The sequence below is a fragment of the Eupeodes corollae genome, chromosome 2, assembly GCF_945859685.1.
Source record: "Eupeodes corollae chromosome 2, idEupCoro1.1, whole genome shotgun sequence".
NCBI classification, from domain to species: Eukaryota; Metazoa; Arthropoda; class Insecta; order Diptera; family Syrphidae; genus Eupeodes; species Eupeodes corollae.
In genome coordinates, this window is record NC_079148.1 from 131,094,686 (window position 1) to 131,120,120 (window position 25,435).

Consider the following 25,435-nt stretch of genomic DNA (forward strand, 5'->3'; position numbering starts at 1 on the left):
GCGTCAGGGTGTGAGACAAGGGGATGTTTTAATGCCAATTCTTTTTCTGCTGGCGATAGATGATGTTCCGACGGCCAGCGTCGGTACAACTGACAGGCAAGGTATTCAATGGAGAACGTTTAAAGGCTAAGCCATTTAAACTATGCCGACGATATATGTCTCATGGCAAATAACATCAGTGGGCTTAACGAGATGTGTCAAACTTTACGGGTGAAAGGAGAATCGTGCGGTCTTAAAATAAATAGCAAAAAGACAAAAATAATGCTAACAGGCCCCCCAACACAACATCGTATTATTCTGCCAGTTGAACAGGTCGAACAATTTAATTACCTCGGAAGTATTGTATGAGCAAATGGTGGTACGGAACTGGACGTAAAAAGCAGAATAAATAAAGCTCGCGTTGCTTTTGGTGCTCTGTCTCAAATTTGGGAATCCAGTCAAGTCTCTTTACGAACTAAACTGAGATACTTCGAATCCAATGTGAAATCCTTGCTTTTATATGTGTGAAACATGGAAAGTCTCGGCCACCATCTCTAGAAAATCGCAGGCTTTTGTGAACTGCTGCCTGCGTTACATCCTTAAAACTCGCTGGCCACAAACAATATCTAACCAGGAATTGTGGTGTAGGACAAGTCAGAGGTGCTTGGACATCGACATCAGTAAGCGCAAATGGCAGACGTTTTGTTGACGACCTATGCCCCGCACGGGGTTAGAGGACCTGATGATGATGATTTCCAATCGATCAGTATATAATTTTCATTTCTGATCAAAGGAAAACACTGTCAAATATCGATTCAAAAATGTTTCTGGGTTGATTTCAATGATAGCTATAATTTGCCTCTTAGATACAAAAACTAAATTCAAGCCAGAAATTATATAAAATTAAATTTCCAAAAGCAACCGCAAGGTTACAATTCCGCCAGCTTAATCTAAGCATCTCATTCCACCTCCCTAATCATTGTAGCGTCTTTCAAGAGGAAATTTTAGCGATCAAAGAGGTTCTCTCCTGGCTAAGAGAAAACGTGATATCTACTTCTGATATCCGCATCTTCTCTGACAGTTAGGCTGCTATCAAATCCCTTGACGGTGTCTCAACCAAATCTCTAACGGCCCTGGATTGTCGATCGCCTCTTATGAAGATGGAGCAGTAATTTAACATCCACCTCTGTTGGGTGCCGGGCCACAGAGACATCACAGGAAATTGTAAAACCGATGAACTCGCTAAAAATGGAACCGTCATACCTTTTTCACCTGAAAGGGAGAAGATAGGTATACCGATAGCTACATGTAAACTTCTGCTGAAAGAAACACCTTTTGCGATAACAAACTCTAGGTGGCACAATTTACCAACATGCGCAGCCACAAAACTCATATGGCCTTCCCTGGACCTAAAGCGCCCTAAAGACTTGTTATCTCAAAGCAGACTTCATACAAGCTCCCTAATAGGTGTTCTTACGGGACACTGTCTTATAGGTAGACACTTGGTATAGCCTCAAATGAATTCTGCAGGAGCTGTTTGGACGAAGGAGAAGAGGAAACAATCTCTCACCTTCTCTGCACTTGGCCTGTTCTCTCACTAAGATGCAAGCTTCATCTGGGAGACTACTCTTTTGATAATCCCAGTGAACTAGCTAAAAAGGATATCAAATATCTTCTTCGCTTTATAAAAAGCTCAAAATGGTTCGTAAGAAGTAATTCTCTAGATTCATGTGGTATCAAAATGGGCCTTTCTCTTGGCCTTAGTTAAAAAAGTAAGTGTAGGTCTTCACCTTCTTAACTTTTATATTATCTATTGTTTTACTAAATTCTACAATTATATACTAAATATTTAACGTATAACAGTTTTTGTGAAATTACATAAATTGCTCTAATTAAGAGACTTGAAGACACAACTTGAAAGAGACAACATCGCTTTATTAAATATCCATAAGACTAACAGAACACTAAGTGTGTGGATTTCAATCCGCAGCTACGTTAACCTAACCTAACCCTTTCGTCAATTATATCCACCAAATAAAAAACAAAACAAAATTATTTTATATATTTTCATATTTAATGATTTTTTATTCATTTTGTTTTTCATTGTTTTTTTTTTTGTTTGTTTTAATATTTTTTAATAATATTTTTTTTGTTTAAATTTTTATTACAACAACAATATCTTGTTTTAAAAAAATTTCACTAATTTGTTTATACATCAATATTTTTTATTTTTGCATTTGCTTAATGTAGTTTGTATTTATAATATATTTTATATATATTTATATATAATATATATATAGATTTATTTATGTTGTTTTTTATATATATATTTATATACTGTAGTCCCCCATTTATTTACTTTATATTCTCCTCAATTTCCTTTTTTTTGTTATTATTATACAAATAAATAATTTTTTTAATATTGTTTTTCCTTATTTCCACAAAGAAAGAAAATTGTCTTGAGAAAAATTTTTAAAATAATTTTTTCTTTTAATTTAAATAATGATTTTCAATGCTAATTTACAAAATTTTATTTCAATAATTTATAAACTAATAAGCAACTAAATTTAATTAAACATATATATAAATGTATATATATATATATATATTTTATTTTAATAATTTTTTTCCTCATACACAACTATTCTTAAATGGTAATACTTTTCACATAGCTTTTTTTTTTGTTTAAATATTTTGTCGTATGTTTTTCTTTCTGTTTCTTTTGTTGTTAATTTTAATATTACATAATTTATATATATATATTTTTGTAATGTTATATTTGATAAATATAGTGTTGTTTTTTTTTTATTTATATTTGTTTTATTTTATTTTTTTCAGTTCCCATTCTTTGTCTTGCTTACACGTTGTTTCGGAATTATTAACATTTCATTAAAATATCAGTCGACGGCTTAGATTTTTGTTTGATGTAATATTTTTTTTATTATTAGATTTTTATATTTTACTAAGAAAAATAAAAATAATATAAAATTATAAATATCCGAGAAATTAAATAAATAATAATATATTATATAAAATTTTGAAGAGATTAAATTGTATGCAGTTTTTATTTTTAATATAATTAGGAGGTAGTTCGGCTAATTTTTTTTCTTTTGATGTGTTTTCTGTAAAAAAAATGGTTTTATTTACTGATTTAATATACAAGTGATTTAATGTTTATAACAAAAAGAGGTTAAATAAAAAAATATAATATAATATATATAGTATCTGATGCACCTCCGTGTTATAGTTTATCTAGTTTATGTTTTGTTTTTTGTTTTTCTATTTTAGTTTAGTATCTTTTTTTAATTTACAACAAAAAAAAAACAAAAAAATAGCTATAAAAATCAATTAAAAGGTTTTAAAGATAGAAATTAAAAAAATATAATTTATTTATTTATTGTTAAGTATGTTTTTTTTTTTGATTTTAAATTGTCTACTATTTTGTTTTGTTTTTATTAATAAGGTTTTTAATATATGTAATGTGTGAATGTATTTCTTAGCTTTTTCTTCAAGAATAAGGGTTTTTCCTCATTAAGTGGCAGTAACTTGCGCTAGAGCTGTCAGTTGGGGTGGGTAGCTTGCAAATAAGCTAAAAGCTCTTTCTCTCTATCTATCTGTCTATACATATGAGTTAAACACCATAAATCTTATTTAAGGTTTAAAATCCAAAAGTTAGCATATTTACATTTTTCTTTTTTACTTTTAACTTTTTTCTTTAAATAATTTATTTATGTTTACTGAAATTGCATATCCACACCACATATTTTTAAATATTTTAATGTTCTAAGTTTTTGTTTGTTTTTTTTTGTTAAAAAATGTTGAAGAGGAAGTTGTTATTTATAATTTTATTATTTTGGTATTGAATTTTGTATTTTTTTTGTGTGTTAGGTTGGAATAGTTGGAATTATGTATGAATGTGTTTTATTGTTAATTAATTTTTGCAGAATTTGTTTTGTTTTGTATGTTTTTAGTAGATATAAACAAATGTTTTATTTTGTTGCTTTTTCTATGTAATTAGGTTAAATAATTTTGATTATATTTTGTTTTCTTCTAAATTTTAAACAAAGTAAACAAAATTAAAAAATTAACTTTGTGATGGATGAAACCTTTTGTTTTTTTTTTTTTTGATTTTAGCTATATAAATTATTATTTTATTTAGAAAAAATAGATTTAATTCTTTTAAAATTTAGATAATTAATGTGAAATTGAGATACATTACATAATAATAATAATAAAATTTAAATAACTTGAAGCTGAATTGCCATTGGTATTAGATCTTTGTTTTTTAAATAAATATTAACGAAATTTTCAAAACCTTTATGGGAATATTTTAACATAAACCATTTAAAATTTTGTATTGATCTACATACTTATTTTATTTTTAAGGATCTTACAAATAAGTTTTGATAAGAAGGTAAAGTATAGGTATACATCTTAACTGTTGCGAGAATTAACAGTGAGATTTGGAATGTTTTGAAGCCAATTCAAATTTTAAATCAGTAAAAGTGAATCAGAGAAAATCAGTTTCGAGTTGATTTTCATGTTATACTGATATCATCGTCTAAGCGTTAACATCGTTTCTAAGAACATAATGTTTTTATTTTAAAAAAAAGTCCCACTGAGCAGGTTCTTATTCTTATTTTTCTCTCATTTTTAGACAATTGATTTTTATAATCCACCTATTCAGCTGCATTTAAACTTATTCAGCACATATGTAACTATGTGAGTATTTTTTTAAAAATGTTTCGTCGACTATATTTAATATTCAACTATCAATTCAGCTTCTATTCAGCACCCAATTATATAATTATAATAATTAAAATTTCTAATGGAACACAATAAAATGGATTTTGATTTAGTTCATTGAATTGCCTAATACAAATTCATATTTGTATATATTTTAAATTTACATCAAATTTTTTATTTTTTTAGTTATTTTTTGAAAATAAAATATTACATCATAAGCATACACATTAAGTCTAGACAGTGTGAATAATTTTTTTTTTGTTTGTTTAAAGAAATGAAAAATATACATTTGACATCCTGCTACTGGTACAATTTTTGTTTAAACTTAAAAAGTGCATACAGCAGCAGAATTTTTATTATTATTAATATTATTTATATTATGGTGGTGGTGGTTATTGGAAAAACTACAATAATTACTAGATTTAGTATTTCAGCTAATTTTAACTACATTTTTATGTTGTCAAATATGATGCTGATAGTTTCTCGAACTTGACATACTATTATTACTACTTATACTACTGCTGCTGCTACTATTGCTATTAACACAGTTATCGATTGATTGTTGATGTTGTTGTTGTTGGTGTTGCAGCTGAGATGATATTGCCACAGAAGAAGAAGAAGAATGTGATCGTTGGATACTTGTTGCTTGAGCATAGCAACAATCAATGGATGTTGAAGCAACATCTGTAACTACTGAAGCTGAAGCTAAAGCTGATGTGGACGATGTTGATGATAAATTGCAACTACTACTGTTCTTTAATAAGTGCAGAGAGGTCGATGATAAGTTACTGGAATTTGTACTATCAACAAGCAACTGATGTTGCTGGTGTTGTTGTTGTTGTAAATGGAATTTTTGTTGTTGCAACATATTGGTAGAAGATGATGCGGCGACGGGAACTGATACCGCCAACGGAGGTGATGGCGAAACTCGTGCTGAGGCCGTGGCACCGATTGTCGTCATAAATGATGAACTCGAGGTAATGTTGCTACTACTGGTGGGCATAAGATTATTTTGGAAAGGTGCTGCCGCTCCCAAGCTACATGTTGTTGCTGTCAATGTGGCAGCTATTGATATTGGAAGTGCTTGTGCCGAGCACAGTGATGATGATGACGACGATGTTGAGACAGACGACGACGATGGTGATGATGACGAAGAGGAGGACGACGATGATGAAGATGAGGACGATGACGATGCACTCGATGAAAGTGATGAGTTCGACGATATTGATGATGACGAACAGAGTGCTGTTGGCGATTTGGGACTGCTTTTGCGCGAGAACAGCTTTGTTATTACACTGGGTTTTGATTTTTGATGTTGTTGTGTTAATATTGCAGATTGTTGGTTACCACTTGAGCAGGGCAGTGGATGTTGTTGCTGCTGCAGGTGGTAGTTGTGGTGGATATTAGAATGTTGATTAGTTAGGCTAGATTTTAAATTGCACGAAACACCCGAATTGGCTGCTGCTGACGATGCTGCCGCCATCGATGACAGCGTTGTTGATGAGTAAAAATTATAGGATTGCTCTGGAACGTCTAAGACTGTTTTGTTAGGAGGTGGCTTGATATACGAACGGGTTATCTCGGATTGCTATAAAATAAAACAAAATTAATTTCAATGTTATTTAAAAAAAAAAAAGTTCAATGAACTAACCTGATACTGTGCTCGTATCTGCAAGTCACGATCTTGACCCCATTCACTATCTGGTAATGGAATATGATGTGGACATCGAATTTGTTGTTGTTGCTTTTCATTGTTAATTGGTTTAAGTTTAGCGGCGACGGCTTGTTGTTGCTGTTTAGCAGTCATTATCGTCGCTGCATCAATTCCACCTCGAATATTGCTACTATTACAAATACTATAGCTACTACTGCTACTTCCACCACATCCAACTCGATGATACTGATGTAAATGATTATTATTTCTAATTTGTCTATCACTAAGTAGTGTTGTATCGCGTACTAGTAGATCACGAGCTTGGATTGTATCAACACGCATTCTTCGACTTATATGGCCTCTATATTAAAAAAAAAAAAACAAAAAAAAATTTTTAGAAATACAATAATTGGGGGTTTAATATAGAAAGAAGAATCTAACCTGTCGTCAGGAGGTGTATTTAAAGATGTGCGGGCCGGAACGCCGAGCCGCTCCATTCCCGCGCAGCCGGCAGACTGTACCGATAGCATCTGAAAGAAAAGAAAAATTAAGATTAAAAATGGTAAATTCGGGTAAATTCGAAGGAAAACATGAGTGCTTACAAATTATTTTGACTTTTAACTGATATTTGGTTAATTCTTTGATCGTACATAATTGAAATTCTGAAAAAAATTATGTGCTTACATCATTTTTTAGCTACCCAAAAAGAGTGATATAGCCCATGATAACTCTATATTAATACAATTCTATTTTGTTGGAATAAATTGATCAGAAATAGAAAAAAATAAGACTAAGATTTAGAAATAGTGCATGCTTACAAATTTGTTGATGTTCAATCAATAATTTCTGAAGTTTTATAGCAAAATATAATCAGAGATCCATTGTAAGCTGTATGCTTACAAGATTTATACTTGGATTTGGTAAGAAAATTGAATATTTTCTAGGTAAGCTTGCATACTAAATATTAATTTTGAATACAAGGATATATTGAATATACGATACAAACGAAAAATAAGAGCTGTGTTTAAAAATAATGTATGCTTACAACTTTTTTGATGATTTATCAATGATTTCTGGCATTTTCTTATAAGCTTTAATCAAAAGTCGTTTGTAATAAGTGTGCTTACATGATTTAAATTTATTTTCATGGTAAGCTTGCTAAAAAACCATTTATTCTTAGGAAAATAAAAATAATGTGTTGAGTGGTTATTATAAATTGAATAATCAATTTCATGCATAAGGTTGCAAATGGTTTGGAAATCAAATATGTAAACAACCTGCTTACATATTATTCTTGTAAATAAGTGCTATCTGAAATACCTTGCTTAGAATAAAATGTATATATTTTTACTTAGTAACTTTGTGTGTACATTATTTATGAGCATAATAAACAACCTGATCACTTGCATATATTTTATCTCAAATAACCTCTTACAAAATGCCGTCCACCCACATACACACAATTACATACAAAGCACACAACACACACATTAATAAATTGTTGAATGCTTGTAACATTGCACGTGCTTGCAGAGAGACAAATGATTGTTCCACACTTCAAGGCAAATTAATGTTCACATTCGCCATGTGCACAGGTGTCCGTGGTTTGAATGCCATTAAAATCCTATTCTGAAATTCATCAGACAAAAAGACATAGGTATCCAATTAATCAGCGAAAATCCCTCTAAATACCAAGGCTATATTTACCATCATATATTTAGGTAAGGTACTGTACTGCTTCCAACTAAACTGACACACAACATCAACAAAACCAAACGAAGCAATGTGACACCAAAAATAATTCTCCCTTTCCTGAATGCCGAAATGTTTGTACCTTGCCTGTGTCTCGATCTTGACTCAGAGGAGGAAGGGGTCTCCGCGTCGCGTCGTTCGTCGTCACTAGTGCAGTGCAGTGAAGTTTTCCTCACGTGCTTTTTTTTGTGTTATTATTTTCCTTATTTAAACATTCTCAAATTTCGTGGATTTAGCTTCCTAGGTGATTCAATAAAATACATTAGCTATAAGACCCTAAAAAAATCGAGGAAAATAGTCTTGACGTAGACTATAGGGTATGTGGACTTTGTTGTGTAAATCGGGGCTTTTGGGTTTCACTCCGAAATTCCAAAGTCAAGTAAGCTTGCACGCTAAAACTGGGCATGAACAATAATTGTTGGTATATATTTGGGATATACCCAACCTCTGCGTTCTAATCAAATGCAATTGTATATTTTAAGAAGTCGGATACCTTAAGGTGTAAAAAAACAAAATTTAAAGCAAAACCATTTATTTTCAAGTCCACCCTGATGATTTAAAAACAAAATAAGAGAAACAAAGTTAGCAGACAGACAAACAGACAGACAAACAAACGTGCCATGAATATTCGAACAAAAATATACGAATTTAGATGAATGAAATCAAATCTTTAACGAGGTATGTAGGTAGGGCGTGTTTCATCAAGATTATGAATATTCAGCTAGTTGAAAACGTGTGCTTACAATCCTTTAAAAAGAAGGTTATAAAAACATGATATGAGTTAATTGTTTTTCATTTAGATAAATTCAATTAAGAGGATCTGTGTAAACGCTATAGAGATTGATGAAGGAATATCATGCGATTATAAATTAGGTACCCTATTAACGAAAAACAAAAACAATTTTTAAAACTTTCACACACGAAGTTCTTTACAAAAAAAATAAGAAAAATAAAAGCAATCATTACGCTTTACATTTATGACAGCTGTTGCATGTGGTAAGAACTTTATTTCCATTAAATCAAAAAATGCTTTTTTTTTTTTGAATTATTTGTTTTGCTTCAAAACATGTCGACCAAAAGTTGAATAGTATTGATTTTTTTGTAAGCAGGTCAATTTTAAGTTGGGAAATAACACCACCTCTCAGAAAATACATATTTCAATTTAAATATTTACTTGCTTACAACTTTTGTTTTGCGTTTTGTCCAGATCACTCGAAACAAAAAACCATGTATTTAGCTTGATGAGTTTCTGTTGTCATGTTTTCAATTGATTTCACTTCTGACGCGTACATCAATGTAAAGTTCACTTAACATGCCACTAAACAATTATTTTCAACACACAAACAACTACCTACGTATAATTGGTGATAAAAAACACTGCAACAACAAAAACAAAAAATGGCGACATCGTGCATACAATTTTCTTTTTTTATCAACTTTCGTGCGTTCTTTTTGTATATTATTGCTTTTGGTTTCATGTTATTTCGGTCCAAACAGCAGCACAGCGTACGTACTTTTATTTATATATATTATTACGAGTATGTTTTTTGTCTGTCTGGAGTGCAACAGACTGCGTTGTGGTCAGCAGACATAAATTGGGGTAAAGAGCCTCTGTTAAATACACTTGTTCATGAGTTGAGCATTTATTTTTTGTTTTGTATTATAATCACAAAATCATTTCGACCAGACAACCAATATCAAAAAACAACGACAGCAGCAACAACAACGAAATGTTTATTGCAAATGCAAACAATTTCCCAAAAGATTAACATAAATTGCAGTCTTTGGGGTGATTTAAGTTCGATTATGTGTCTGCTTCGTTGGTCGTTGTTGCTATGCCATGCTATGCCACTACGCCGGTCGCCGCCATTTGCCATTATCCACAAGCACAGAAACAAAAGTTTCCTTTTCTTTTTATTTTTTTTTGAACTGAAACGTATACGATACGACCGACACGACGACGACGTCGAGCGACGACCCAAATTTCACAGTCTCGGTGCAAATACTATAAAAAATAAGGCAAGACATTGGATTGCATTTGCAACTCCTCCAACTATAAAGGCAGTCATCGCATCGCAGTCGCAGTACAATCTGATGCATACGAGTATATTTTTATATGTGATGTTGCATCTTAAAATAAATTTCTTCGTTATTTGAACTTGAAAATGCAATTTATATTTGTCGCAATGGGAAGCGAGTTGGCTGGCTTGTATGTGCACTAATTTTAAGTAAATGGTGCGTTGGTAAATAGTTTAATGGGTTTTCTTTATAACACTAATTTACATTTGATGGTAGCGTTTATGTATGTTGTGTTTTATTTTTTTAATTTAAATGATACTTTAAGTGCTTACAAATTTTCTTTGTTTTTAATTACATGCTTACAAAAACTTTCTCTTTTAATTTTATTTGATTGTGCTTACAAGTTTTTTTGCATTATTTTGACTTGAAAATAGTAAAAGTTAATATTGACTTAGGAACCGAAGCTAATTAACACGTGCTTACAAATATTTCAACGTGAAAAATGTCTTTTTTTCCCTTCAAATAACAACAATACGATATTTTATTCAAATTTATACAAGTACTTCCTCATTGAAGTTCTGTGTAAATTCACATTTAACAAAAATAAATGCAAATTCATAAAAATGCGTGCGTTAAAACACAATGAGCACGTTAAGCCCGGTGACATATGATTGCACTGCACACACATCATTTTTTTTTGTTCCTTGCCATTTATCAAACTTCAACTGCAGGACATCAAGCGCGACAGCAGTGAAACCTTTTGGCATTCCCCCGTGAGTTCGTTGTCGTTGTTGAGCAACACCTTACTTGGCATTTTACCTAACCCTGCTGACATTATTATCCCGGTGTGTTGGATAATAATAATAAATTTTCCCTTAAGCGCAACGATAAAAAAATATAACATTAAAAAGACTTTCAAGGACTTCTTTCCCCTCTTCCCTTTTGTTTCATACAGAATTTTGTTGTTGTTTGTGTTGCTGTCAGACACGCAAATGCAGCGTTGCAGTTTTTTTTGTGTGTGTGTTCCTTTGCTTTATGTCTTCTCATGTTCATACGCATGAACGACAGCCGCCGTGAAATATCCTGAATAAAAATTTGCATACTTATAGTCATTTTTTTGTTCTCTCTCTTAATTTCTTCCTTTTTTGGTTTGCTTCTCGTTTTATATTTTGTCCAAGGGGATAGCAGAAAAATGAAAAATGTGTATAATCAATTTTATAACCGCACATCAACCAACATCATCAGTCAAATGGATTTTATTACACAGCCAGCAGCGGTAGCTAGTAAAACGATAGGATACGATAAGAAGAAAAACAAAAAAAACATCAACCTAAAGGATTGGACAAATTGCACGCGTAACCTTCAGATGACTTTGAGAAGTGGAGGACGATAGTTATGAGTTTTTAATATACATAAAGATATCTGTATATATATGGAGTAGAAAAGGGGTAGGCAATAATAATAATCTATTGTCCTTGGAGGAATAAATTTTGTAAGCCCTATGCTAATGGAAAAATAACAAGGATAATAAATTAAATTAGGCAACAAGAAACTTTTAAATCCATCAACCATAACTAATTGATGGAACAAAAATGACACTTTTAATATTTTTTTTTAAACGAAATTCACTCAAGAGAAAAGCTAGGATTATGTTTTAGGTTCTTATTTAATGTTGTAAGCACAATGCTTATAAGGTTAGAATTATTATGTTCTAAATGAAACATTCTTAAGGTTGTTAAATAAAGTGAAAAAAGTTGTAAGCACAAGTAAAATATGAGCTGAATTTACAAAACTTCCGTTTTTCCTATATATAAAATCCAAATCACAGCTCTATATCGCATTCAATTTTGTAAGCACAATCATATTCAAGCTTTAATTGTTTTAAGTGTTATTTAACCTAATGATGGTTATAGCAACATTACAAAAAAGTTGTAAGCACTAATAAAATATGAGCTGAATTCTCAAAAATACTTTCTGTTCTCTGTCAACTTTTTCAAACTGATATATGTTTTTTTTTTTTTATTTAAACATTAGAACAAACATGAAAAAATTTATGATAAACAAATACAATTTTTTCAATTTTCAATAATAAAACTGTCAAATACAACAAGAGGAAAGAATTTGCTTTAAGAGGAAACATCATTTTTGCATTGCATATCCTCTTCAGGCAATATGCCTTAGCTGAATATGGATGTATGTAGATATTCAACACAGCACAAAAAAAAAGCTTGATGCAAAACCCAAAACAATGAATTGAAAAAGACAGAAAAATATATGTAAAATAAAAATAAAATAAATAAATAAAAAGTAGCATCAAGAACACTGAGGAAAAAAAAATGAAAAACAAAAATAAAAATATATTTCATTCAAAATCACCAGACAAAAACAAAACGTCGACGACGACAAAATAAATACAAAACGAAAAGAAATAACACCCGACAACAGCATCATGCAGTCTAGTCTAGCATTTCATTGCTCCGAATACAAAAATTGGCAACGTTCCAAGTGAGGCAACTACACAACTTTGCTGTCGTGTTACGTTCGTCGTCGTTATGCGTCCCATACCGTATACCGTATACAGGTAAACCAAGTCGATATCTTACAAATGCAGAAACCTTCAACAAAAATCTATAGAATAGGTGAGTTCCAAGTCTTGTGAGGTTAATAATAAGTAAGCTAAAACTCTGGAAATTAAATTCCGAGGACATTAGGGATAAGAAAAAATCAATTTAAAGGATATAGAGTGTCGTCTCTTTTGGGGATGTTAGACGAAAGTTATATATAAAAAATTAAGACGTTAAAATGCAGTTTGAGTGCAAAAAAAAAAATACCATCATCTAGAGCAGCAACTGGCTGCACAAATGTGTCATATAATGAGTTGGAAGTATTTGGTTCGTCGTAGCCTCTTATTTTGTTTGTGTTCTTTGCTGGCAACAATTCAGCTAGATATTAACTCTCGTAGAAAGCCAAAAATATTTGTGTGAATTTAGTTTTTCTTTTTGTTTTCGCTTTGAATGTTTAATCTTGTGCCAATTTGCGTCAGAATGGATATTTTGTATGTAATATTTGAGTGCTTACATATGTAGATATAGTATAGGTGGGTAAATTATCATTTCAGCAAAAAAAAAAAACACAAGAAGAAAATAGCCGAAAAACAACCCATCCGGATATGTGGGTTTGTATATTGGAATAAATGTTCTTATTTTTGGCAAATTTTAAACATTTCTTGGTGTCTAGCCGAAATATATGATGTAAACATTGAGTCTGGCTAAGTTTGTGAGTTATAAAGGTCATAGGCATGTCCATTTTTGTTCTTTTTTTTCTCAATTTAATTTATGGAGATACGAATGCTTAAAAAAAATTGTAAGCACAGCAGATAAATAAGAAAGTATTTAAGGGGCTTATCATTGGTAGAATGTAGTTTTCATGAACATCAAAAAATCATGTAAGCATGCATTGAAATGACGTATTTGATTGTAAGCACAGAACATTTGATATATTTTCGATATGTTTTTAAATGATTAGGCTTTATTTTATTGAATTATACAGAAATAAGTTGTAAGCATCTACTTTAGCTCCTCCAACACACCTTCCCAATGTTAGAAAAGGCAGTGCTTGACAACTTTTTCATGAATCATTTTAAAGAAAATGTATATAGAACTCTTCAATGAGCTACATGCCACACTATGGCGTCGCACATTAATAGCTCAGAAAAAAAAAATAAAATTTGAACTCAATATCTAGCCAAGCAGATAGTGAGTATAGTAGTTGAAGATTTAGTTTCTTCGTCCCAGACAACAAAACAAAAACAAAACGACGGACGATAGATCGGTGGTGGTGGTATGGTTGGCATAGTGGTAAACGTGCAACATTGTTGAAGGGTTTCCGGTCTTAGTTTTTGTTTGTCCGAAATATGATCTGGCAATATATGATATCAGTCTACTGTCTTTGCTACTAAAACAAACAACAACACAGTGGAATGTTAAAAAATAAAGAAAACCAAAGACGCAAATAGGGAATTCCCAAGACAGACACTCCTATACTTTCGAAAGCCATATAAAGAAGTTTGATTTTGTAAACTATTCAATATAAGTTCCGATAGATCAAACAATATCTATGCGGTGCATTTAACCTCGTCTTTAAGCAGCCACCAAAGGAATCTTATGAATCACTTTTCACGAAAGATCACTGCTGTCAGTTTTACTCGCTGTGTGAGATGCAGGATGTTTGGATCGTGTTTCACAGATGGTTGGTTGGTTGGTGCGAATGCGAATGTGAAGCCAGCCAGATTTTTGTTGATATTGTGCTTTGCTTTATGATTTTGTCATGCTTCGATTAGCACAGAGAAAATAAAAGGAAAGTAGGTTAAAATCGCACACAGGACCTTGAGACTTCTTGTAAATGTTTACTCAAGTGGAAATTTAATTCAGATTAACCTGATTTCTGTTGAAATCCTATTGAGGTGAGGTGTACGATGACAAAAATAACACAATGGCTAAAGGTAATTCGGTATATATGATATGGTATGGTATGAACAAAAAAATTTACTACGTCGTAAGTTAAAATTTTTGAAAATAACAACAGCTGTATAATGTAAACAAAATTTGTATAGACTCCAGATGCACAAGTGGTGTGGTGTCACTGTCTATTGTTTTGTTATGAATACAAGGCTATTGGTGAAAGAGAGGTGTAAATGACACCATTTTTGTATGGAAAGTTTTTTTTTGTTTGGCCTTAAAAATTGTAAGCACATGCCATTTTGGCAATAATTTGTATTGTTTAAGAAATTATGATATCAAGGTTTTTGTTTCTGTGAATGAATTTTGTAAGCATATGATTTTTGTTGGATATCACAATAAAATAACGTAATTTTAAGAAAAAAATCCTTATTTATACCAATTTACTGCTGAAAAACAAGGTTTTGGTAAAACAGACTAACTTTCAAGTTATAATAAGATTTTTTTTCATAAGAGAGGCTTGTAAGCACACGGTTATAAGTTAAAAAAGTGGAGTATTTAAACAAGTTGCATATTAAAATACTAGAAATTAAGATATCAAGGTTTCTATTTCTGTGATTTTGTAAGCACATGATTTTTGTTGGATATCACATCAAAGTATTCTTATATAAACAAGGTTTTGGTAAAATAGACTAACTCTTAAATTATAATATAATCTTTTTCCATAAGAGAATCTTGTAAGCACACAGTTATAAGTTAAAAAAGTGGTGTATTTAAATACGTTGCATACTAAAATACATGTTATCGTAATTAGATTTTGTAAGCACCTAGATAGTCACCTTAAAAATGATGCAACAAAGGTAAAAGTGCTAAATTTAAATTTATAATTCAATATTGTCAAAGACATACTCTATAACAATATATAGTTTGTATACCTAGCTATTCTCTTCTTTAACTGTCTGCTATCCTTGAATTTTCTTCATCAAATACAATCTCTCTTTCTTTTCAAATTGTCAAGCAAACATTGAAACAAAAATATTTACACAGCTTTAATTAGATTTAAACAAGAAAGATCAAACCTGACGACATAGCAACAACAATAACAACGAGCTGAGAAAAAAATGAAGATAAACGTAGATAGATAAAATCCTCTAAAATCCTTGATTTCTCCACTTGAACAGGAAATATAAATAAAACCTCTTCTTCAAGTTTATATCAAATTCAAGAACCATTTTTTTTTGTTGTGTAGTTTGAATTCTCTCTTTCACACTGCTCAAATTTCTCACACCAATACATTCAAGTAAATTTATTTAAGTGAAGAAGAGTACACACCTACATGTATAACACATAAAAAGGAGTCCTTTTTATATATAATGTACTTCAACTTTATTCTGATGAAAATCGATTTTCACTTCTTTTAGTTGTAGTTGTGTGAAGCTTTTAAGTGTAAGATACTTCAGAAATACCATTTTGTATTCTATAGTGTTCGTCAGTGCAGTTTCTTTGTAGTTTTTTCCTCGTTTCTACTCGTTTCCGCACAGTGCTAAAAACTGTATACCACCCGCTTATAACAATAATATCCTTAGCAATACAAAAGTCAAGAACTTAGAATTCACACTCTCACCGACTCAAAGCACGGTGCGGCAGCGGCGGGTGAAGTACGGTGTGCGGTGTGCCAAATCATGTCGTCAACCCACTATCGCGTCATGTGTCATTAAGTCGGGTTATTTGAGCACTTCCTCTGAAGAAGAATGTTTGACCTAGTCTGGCGTACACAAATGTATAGTCCTTCATACGTAATCGAACGGACGACGCACATACACACCTCCTTTGTCAATTCTACAAACATAATATTCAGCATCTTGTCTAGATTTCTCTTTCTCCCTAGCAACCGCTTATTTCTCTTCTTTTTCTTTTTCTAAGAGGCATTTTATTTGGTTTGTCTTCTCCTATTTATCTTTTCTGGGAGATTTTTGGTTCCGTTCCGAGAGTCTTCTTCTTTTGAATATTATATGATATTTATTGTGAATTATGTTGGATGCAGACTTATTTCTCTATGAACAGTCACTTGCTGAATTACCCCCCCCCCCAACAAATATAGGGGGTGCTCCACCCTAGTGCCACCTTTTCTTCTGTTTTTATTTTTGAAAATTTTTCTTGACAGTCGACAATATTCTCTATGAAGCGCTCACGTGCTGAATTTGATTTTGTTGCAAGGCAGACTATGTGGCTTGCCTCTTTGCAGATATTATATATATGCCCGGGTACCTTCTTCATCTACATACCCTGTAATAGATTTTTCACTTTGCCTTTTCGGTATACTATATAAGCTTTGCCCTAAACACACATACAAATATGTTCTATACCTACATATATGCATATTATATGAATAACTAAGCGTAGACAATAGAAAGAAGAATATAACTAAAGTTATTTATTTATGCTGTTCGTTTTCTTTGAATGAAATCAAGCACTTAGACATGGCATTATCATTTCTTTGGTCTGAGTTTGTCTGCTATAGACAGAGACTTTTGAATCATTATCCTTTCTCTTTGTAAAAAATAAAGACAGGAAAACAAATGAAGTTATATACATTATATCATATTTTCTGAGCGTGGGTATGCATAGAATATATAAAAAAAAGTGTACTTTTATGTAAAAACATCAAGAAATTATTGTAAGCACACAGTTTTTAGGGAATTTTTTTAACCCATTCGAAAGCATAACAATTATTTAATTAAATTCAGTTGAAAAAACTTGTAAGCACATAGTTTAAAGTTGAAAGTTGCAAAATATTGTAAGAGCCTTAGCAATAAAATTTTGTATAGTATAGATAAAATAAAAGTTTTACCCATTGAGTTTTTTATTTTTTTGAAGAAAATACATTTTAAATTTTGTAAGCACATTTAGCTGAATGATAAAACTGTTTAAATATATACATTTTAGAGACATTTAAAATGATACCACACAAAAATATAGTAAGCGCATTTTATTTTAAATAAATAAGAGCACATTTGAAGTTGTGAACATACATTTCCTTTTTTTTCTCAAATTCAGCTCACATGAAGAGACAAAAGACAGCTCGAGACACTAACACTCCCATGTAGGTAATTTATTATTCAAGTGCAACCAAATTTTTCTTTCGGTTTTGTCTTGCTTTTGTTCTCCCTTTTCTATATGTTTAAGCATATAGAAATTTATCAACATCAAAAATAAAAAAATAAAAAATAAAAACAGTAACATCGCAGTAACAAAATTTAAATAGTTGAATATGAATTTGTTGCTATTAAATAAAATATTTATGTAAATATTTTTATATCCATCAATTTTTTGACATATTGATAGAAATTTTGTAATTGAAAGGTTTTATATATATAAAAAAGACAAGACTATTGCAAATGTGTAAAAAATATGTAAGATATTTTTTTTCGAATTTATTTTAACTTCACTTAATTTTTTTCGATCTTAACATTTTTTATTTCATTGCTGAATATATTCTGGCTTCGTATAATTTTGTAAGCACTTATACATTTAAAGCGCACTTTCAGAAAAGTTTCATAAGCAAAAGAAATGTTGAACATCTCCGTAATAAAAAGCCATTAAATTTAAAAACGAAATGTGTATATATCCGCTGAATATATTTTGTTTTCGTTAAATTTTGTCAGCGTTCATAAATTTCAACTGCGATTCACTTGAAATATTTGATAGCAAATGCTTGAGTTTTCATAAATATATAAGATCAATTGAAAAAGTTGTATTTCTGCTGAAAACATACAAACTTCGTTTGATTTTGTAAGCACTTAAGTATTTGATTTCATTTCGACTCAAAAATATTATATTCAAAGAAAGAAATCTTGAATTTTCTGTTTCTAAGAATTTTCGACATGTAAATACATATTCAATCCATTTTCTGGAAAAAAAAGTATTGAACAACTTATTCCTTAATTTAATTTCAAGGAGTAAATGTTTGTTCCCAAAAACAGTCATATATTCAAACAACATATAATTTAAAAGCCTTAAATTCTCAAGGACATAAATACATCCGATATGTGTACGAGCACGAGTTTATAAAATACATCCATACAATTTTATCAAGAGCTTTCAAAAAAAGTATCTCATTTTATACTTTACAACCAAACAACCCAAAATGACAATACAAGTTAATATATGTATCTACGTAAGCAAGAATTTTACGAATTAAATCATAAAGTCCTCAAGGATTTCTGCATTTCTTTTTTTTTTTGCTTGCATATGTGTGTGTTTTTGTTACCTCAGCTCAGACATATTAATTCGTAAAAATGTCCTTAAGCCAAGAGGCATGTTTAATGTTCCATCAGTTTACGTCAGAGACTTACATTGGTATTCATTTTATTTTACTTCGAAGTATCGGGTGCTGTGTTTTATTAAGCCCTACAGAAAAACACCTCCAAAAACAAAAAGAAAATGTCTGCTTCAACACTAAAAAAAATAAAATTGATATCGTTTTCCTTTTATTATCTTCGTGTGCGTCTGTGCCTGGTACCACCCGGGCCCGCCCTCCGTCCGCCAGCCACCACATCCTTCCTGTTGTAGGAGGAATTCAATTTCAGACACATAAGTAGGTAGGAAGTAGGAACCCATCATCTCGAAAGTGCTATCGAGAATGTAGGGCAAATCGAATTCAAAAAAAATCATTTATCCTACCATAGGGTGGTAGAGGGTAGGTACTTATATGTACATGTATTTTGAAATGGTTATTATGTGAAGGAAGCAAGTTTTGCACATATTCTATGCGTGTAAATTGAACTACATTGTATACCCTAAGGGTTTTTGCAGAATTGAACTTAAATATCATTTTGGCATTCTTTGGCGTTTGACCTGATGAAATTTACATTTTTTAATTAAAATCTCCTGAATTTCATATAAATTTTCAATACAAAAAATCTGAATAAAAGGATCATGAATATCTAATACCAGAAATACAGAATACCCGCCTTATATAACGAGTATATAGTGGAAGTAGTTTATGAATTTTCAAAACCTAAGAAATGAAAACAAAGCCGACAATATCAGGCCAGGAGAACCAGGCTAATCATGATGGTGGTTTGTATAGTCATCATCATCGCCTTCCTTGTCCTTTTATAAATTAACAAAGGATCACCTATTGAGCCAGTACACGATTCAATTATCCGGGTGAAAGAGAAAAGTGCTTAAATTAGGCAGAAGACAGAGGGATGATGAAATCACTTCTTTCAAAACATATTATTCCTTTTTTTTGCCATACCCAGAAACGAGAGACAGATTCTAGCATCCGTTTTGTTCTGACCCTTTTTTTCATTTCCATTTTAGGTTCCTATATAAAATCCATAGCCTAAAGGCAGGATTTGATGGTGCTTATGGTGTCGGGGCACGTGTACGTTATTAACAACCACACACAATACCTTGCTGATTGAAATTACTCGTTCATTCTAACTAACTGCGATGTGCAAAAGAAAATTTGAACTTTGGTATTTTATTTTCCATTTTTTTTGTATTTTGCTTTTTCTAGGTAAACCTTTTTGTTGTCATTGTACTGTAAGATGTGCGGTATGGAAGTGGCTTGGGGATTTTTTGTGACGTGCGTTATGTAAATAAAAACGAAATAAGGTTTTTGGGAACGTCCTTGGATGATGAATAGGTATAGGAAAGCAGACTTATACGTTGTAACTAGTAATTCGAAGACGACAACGACAAGGACTAAATAATACGGAAATAGGTATTAGGTGGTGAATCAGGATGATATTACATTTTATTTACTGATAAAATATTGTAAGCACATGTGCTGCTGAGTTCAAATAAGATTATTTAATGATTTAAGTTTTCCTTATTTGTGTAGGAATGGATAAAAGTTGTAAGCACAAATGTTTTGTTGTTCATATTAGTGGAATTAGACATTGTGAAAACCTTGGTTCGAAATTTCAATAAAATATGTGTGCTTACATACATGCAGAACATTTTCTTCGGTAATATTGAAATTTAAACAAAATAACTTTGAATATATTGTCAGCTTTTCCCAGGTACAAGTGAATTAGAAATTTTAAGGAAATAGATTCATAAATATGAAATTTTACTTCTATAAACTTAAAACCTTCATAAAAAACTACACATTTCAGCAGAAACATTTTTATTAAGATGAACCTATTGTTGCAGTGATAGCTCATTAAGTAGTCTAAAACTTCTCACAATCAGTCTTCACAAGAAAAAAAAGATATTAGTAACTAAACAAAAGCCATTGTTAGCGAGCTCATTCCAATTACAAATTGAGTCTCAGAAACTAACTTGCGCTGAATGAACAGGAAGTTACAAAAAAAAAATAACAAATTGCAAAAGAAAAAAAAAATAGAGGAATCTGAAACTTTTCTCCTTACTTCATATATCTTTTTTTTCTTCATTCACTTCATTCTCACACTTCGAGCTATGCCCTAAATTAAGAAATTTATAAAGAAAAGAAACTTCTCCTTTGCCAGGAGTAACAAAATATCCGGGTTTTCAAAAAAAAAAGGACTCAAAATTAAAGAACATAAAAACTTAAAAATAGTAATGAGAACAGCATTCTCTTATTTTTATGTCCTGAATGAAAAGCTGAGAAGCCCTAATCCGGAGTGCAATTACCTCTGGCGCAGATTTTATGTTTTCATTATTATTAATTTTTTTTTCTTCTAGTTAAACTTACAAAAGTGAAAACAAAAGGAACCTCGAAAAGGACGTTCATCTATTATTCACTGAAAATTATTTTCACTGTGACAAGAGAAGTAAGAGAGTAACAAAAAAAATAAGATTTTTAATTACACAAACGGAAGCCGAGAAGAAAAGACCAAATTGCACGAAGAACCAAAAACAAACAATACCAAAATGGTGCATATTGTTGTAAGCGCTATTGCAGTCTTAATTTTCATTGGGAATGCCAACAGCTACACCCATTGGTATAACGAATCGATTTTTAAATTTGGTAATGTAAAGAATTATTGTGATATGCATTGCGGCAAGGCAAAGCATATACTTTGCCATGTTAAGGTTTGATTGAATATTCATTTTGGTTTTGCATTTTATTCAAATTTATTTTTTATTAAAGCCTCAACCAAAATGTTCTGATAACTTTTATCTTTTTAACTTGGACGAGTCAAACCTGAAGAATGATGTTTTATTGGGACTTAATGGACTTCGGAATAGAATTGCTGACAAAATGCAGGTGGCTAATATGATAAGTCTGGTAAGGAATATAATTATTTTTGCATGGTGCTGAATAGCTTAATAGAATAAATTATTAATTCAGTCCTGGGATGATGAACTAACTTTTATGGCGGAAACATTTTTAGAACAATGTAAACTATATGCAAAAAATCCCTGTACAAATTTGGGTGATTCTAAGGAAAATGCTGCAGAAAAAGAACCACGTTACTATCACATTGCTGAATCTTATGCATTTCGAAAAACAAATTTTTTTCCGAATAACTTTTTCCCATCAATTTTAAGAGATTGGTACTACGAAAAGAATAACATGAAAGCGCCGGAAATATCTAAGTCGAAATTCAATGAATACTATGGCGTCTTAAAGGGTCATAATAATTTCACTCGATTGGCTAATCCAATCCTGTCAAGAGTTGGATGTGGTCTTGCCAGGTCTTAAATTTAATTTTAATTGGTATTTTACTGATTTCTTAACCAATTTATAGATTTGAAGATGGCTATGGTCTGCTTTGTTATTTCTTTCCATATTTTCAATCTAACGTAAGATTCGATCGTGGCCCACCTGCAACCAGTTGCCCAAATCTTTTTCCACTAAAAGGAGCAATGTTTCAGAATACTTGCACAAATCGAGGAATTAATTATGGACCAAATATCAGTAAAATACTTTTATTGATGGGTATTTTAGAAATTTTGAAGCATACTTACGGGTACAGGATGTTCCGGCTCCGCGTGCAAGGGGGTTCGATCTTCTGGCAAAAGTGGAATTGGTAATGCCAGAGCCCCAGTAGTGGCTCGACGTGCTGAACGGTAGCAATGTATAATCGCAATTAGAATGCTTATGGTTGTGCCACAGATTGATATTCCTGCAGATACAGCTAGAATATATCCTGAAAATAAATTAAAAAAAAAATAATTAAATTATTAATTGATCATTAAATTTTATGGAAAATTTAATTATTGGATGTTGTAGTGGTATATGTAAGTAATAATTTGTGTATTTTCAGAAGAATTCAAGGTGTGCTTACAATCAAAATCGAAATTGTTGAATTTTGTTTTTGCTACAAAAAGCTTTTTGACTTTCTAGAAATGGATTTCCTTAATACAAACACTAACGAAAATAGCATTTTTAATAAACAAACCTCAGTGCTTACAAAATTTTACTTTTTCAAAATAATTTTAAAGTATATTTAAATGTTAGAAGTTTATTTTTGAAGCAATGCAATATGTGCTTACAAACATTCATTCATATGTTATGATATTTTCGTTTTCAACTAATTCTAAATGCTCATTAAAAATTAATAAAGATATCTCAAGTTTATAAATTGCCTCGACATTTAAATTTGACATTGAACTCTGAAACTATTATTTCTTAAGAGTTCAAGTGCGCCAAGCATACTTAGTACATACCAAAAAAAAAAATAATAATTTCTATTAAATTTATATTCAGAGCTTATTTTCAATTGAAATATTTTTTAGTCACAAAATTAGTCTACTGACCCCTATGTTTGAAAGATGAGCCTTTAAGTTTTGGATGTTTTCGCTCTAATTCTTCAAACTACACTTGAATCGAATGAAGAAATTTTATTAGAAAATTACTGTTACCCCTTAAAAAATACATAAAAACACGAGTATTAAAGTGATCACATTCACATAACCGAAATTCAGTCAAGTTCAATGGCATTTTTATTAACTATCAAGGCAAAATCATTAAGAACATATAATTTTATATGATTTTTAAGTTTTATTTTTTTGCGTGAAATCATCAACCCCAAGGCCAAGATCATCACAAATTAGTCGAAAGCTTGAGTTGTATACAAGCTATCCTCGGGGTAGCTATTAATTCCGCCTAATTCTTCAGCACTTTGATTAAATGGGTGTGGACAAATTTATCAAAATTAATCGGATTAAATTTCCAGTCGAGAATAAATTCATTCAATTCTGAGTTTTAAGGAAATGAAATGTGATTCAATTTAGACACAAAATCGATAGAGCCCACATAACCCATATCCATCCGTATAAGAGGGCAACTCACCACCGACAACGACAACGATAACGACAACGACACCGACTTCACATCATCAATTTTATTGCTGCTGCTGTTTTTGGTGCCAAAACCGATTTAGACAATATTCGACTGACATCGACATACGTAGATAGAATATATGCAATGCAATGCATCGTCTCCGTCGGTCGTACAGGTACACCTGTGTGCTGCCGTGTAGTTCCATTTTGGCAGCGGCCATAGGCGAAATGGCAACATTTGCTATTTTCAGTTCGGAAGCCATCCTGTAGCCATGTCTAGTCTGTGTTACCAATGTACTTCTATATCTACTGCATGCATATATGCACACTGCACAGCACATGCACATCTAGTACAGCTGTCTCCTGTACTTCTATAATAGTTTCGTCGGTTAGGGTCGTGTGCTGGGTGTGCTAAATGGGTGGTGTTGCACCGGAAAAGTTTCTCACGTTCCAATTATTGATTTTTCATCTGCCTGCACACCCATACTTACAACCATTTGGCGAGGAGCAGACATAGCAGGCTTGGCTGTTGTGAAAAGTGTTGCCACTCTGTGGGTTTTTATTCTATGTGATTTTGTTCACATTTTCCTGTTTCAAGTGTCAAAATTCACGTCAGATGTTGTATCAAAATTTTTTGACATTAAAAACAGCTGAATTAGAAGACAATATTCTTTAGAAATTCCATCAAGGTGGCAACACTATCTGCTGTATAAAAACATTTATACCACATACACCGTTAAAGCTCACGAGTGTTTTTTGTTTTGTTATTTTATTTTTATGCAGTTTCATGTTTTATATGTATGCGTGAATGCACAGCATTTCCCGGCGGGGTTCTTATATCAGCTGCAGAATTTCCCTGACCTCGGTATGTTGGATGTGGTGCTCTGCTGATGTTGGTGTGGTGTGATGTGTGAAACATTTCAGCTTTTATTATTATTATCATCTTTGTTGTTTTTGTTGTTATTTGTCGTCAGTATGAGTATGAGAGCACATGGCGTCCGACAGACAGACAGACAGACAGACAGACGAGACGGGCAAATTGCCAACAGCAGGAAAACTCAAGAGAATAGAGATGTTGTTTTTCTGTTTTCTGTTTTTTTTTTTCGTTTATAAGCTTCAAAATGGAATTCAGCACGTGAGAAATTATTTTATTTGCTGAATTTATTATTTAAAATGAACAAAAACAAAAAAGAACGAACAATAATAGGTACGTATATGAGCATCAGAACATAGACAGAAAAATAGAAAAAACACCGGAAGAAGTGGGACTGGGTATGATCATATTGTGAAAAAAATTAAAAATTAACAAAACAAAAATGTTATTTCCTGTTTTGTTTGTTGCAATTTTGTTTTATTACATTTATATTGTTTTTTTTTTTTTTAAGAAAGAGAATAAACATGATTTCAGATTTGGAAACAGTTACTGGTAAGCTGAATTGTTTTTATAACATAAAACCTAAATCAATTGATGCTTACAATAAAATTAAAGTCTCATTAAATCTAAAATAGGCGTTGATATTACAAGTAGTTTTCTGCAGCTACTTTTGTATGTGCTTACAATATATTTTATAAAAACACCATTGACGCAACAACTTTTCTT

General features: G+C 31.4%; 2 protein-coding genes across 2 annotated transcripts; one reads left to right on the forward strand and one right to left on the reverse strand.

Moving 5' to 3' along the window:
- Positions 1 to 2,054: 2,054 nt before the first annotated feature.
- LOC129944007 (uncharacterized protein DDB_G0271670) lies at positions 2,055 to 22,654 on the reverse strand. The gene is made up of 4 exons (XM_056053131.1): positions 22,519 to 22,654; positions 6,821 to 6,909; positions 6,377 to 6,740; positions 2,055 to 6,313 (listed from the first exon to the last, which is right to left on the reverse strand). The coding sequence occupies exons 2-4, from the start codon at positions 6,907 to 6,909 to the stop codon at positions 5,186 to 5,188; spliced, it is 1,581 nt and encodes a 526-aa protein (XP_055909106.1). The 5' UTR covers positions 22,519 to 22,654; the 3' UTR covers positions 2,055 to 5,185.
- Positions 18,345 to 22,584, forward strand: LOC129944008 (scoloptoxin SSD976-like). The gene is made up of 4 exons (XM_056053132.1): positions 18,345 to 21,639; positions 21,698 to 21,835; positions 21,899 to 22,245; positions 22,299 to 22,584. The coding sequence occupies exons 1-4, from the start codon at positions 21,478 to 21,480 to the stop codon at positions 22,582 to 22,584; spliced, it is 933 nt and encodes a 310-aa protein (XP_055909107.1). The 5' UTR covers positions 18,345 to 21,477.
- Positions 22,655 to 25,435: the final 2,781 nt, after the last annotated feature.

What these genes read in the sequence shown, in the direction of transcription:
- LOC129944007 (XM_056053131.1), bottom strand. Translation starts at nt 6,909, where the DNA reads ATGCTATCGGTACAGTCTGCCGGCTGCGCGGGAATGGAGCGGCTCGGC. An exon ending in AATACACCTCCTGACGACAG is followed by an intron (nt 6,741 to 6,820) that starts GTTAGATTCTTC and finishes TTTTTAATATAG; the next exon opens with AGGCCATATAAGTCGAAGAA. An exon ending in AGATACGAGCACAGTATCAG is followed by an intron (nt 6,314 to 6,376) that starts GTTAGTTCATTG and finishes TTTATTTTATAG; the next exon opens with CAATCCGAGATAACCCGTTC.
- LOC129944008 (XM_056053132.1), top strand. Translation starts at nt 21,478, where the DNA reads ATGGTGCATATTGTTGTAAGCGCTATTGCAGTCTTAATTTTCATTGGG. An exon ending in TGGCTAATATGATAAGTCTG is followed by an intron (nt 21,836 to 21,898) that starts GTAAGGAATATA and finishes TTATTAATTCAG; the next exon opens with TCCTGGGATGATGAACTAAC. An exon ending in GTTGGATGTGGTCTTGCCAG is followed by an intron (nt 22,246 to 22,298) that starts GTCTTAAATTTA and finishes ACCAATTTATAG; the next exon opens with ATTTGAAGATGGCTATGGTC.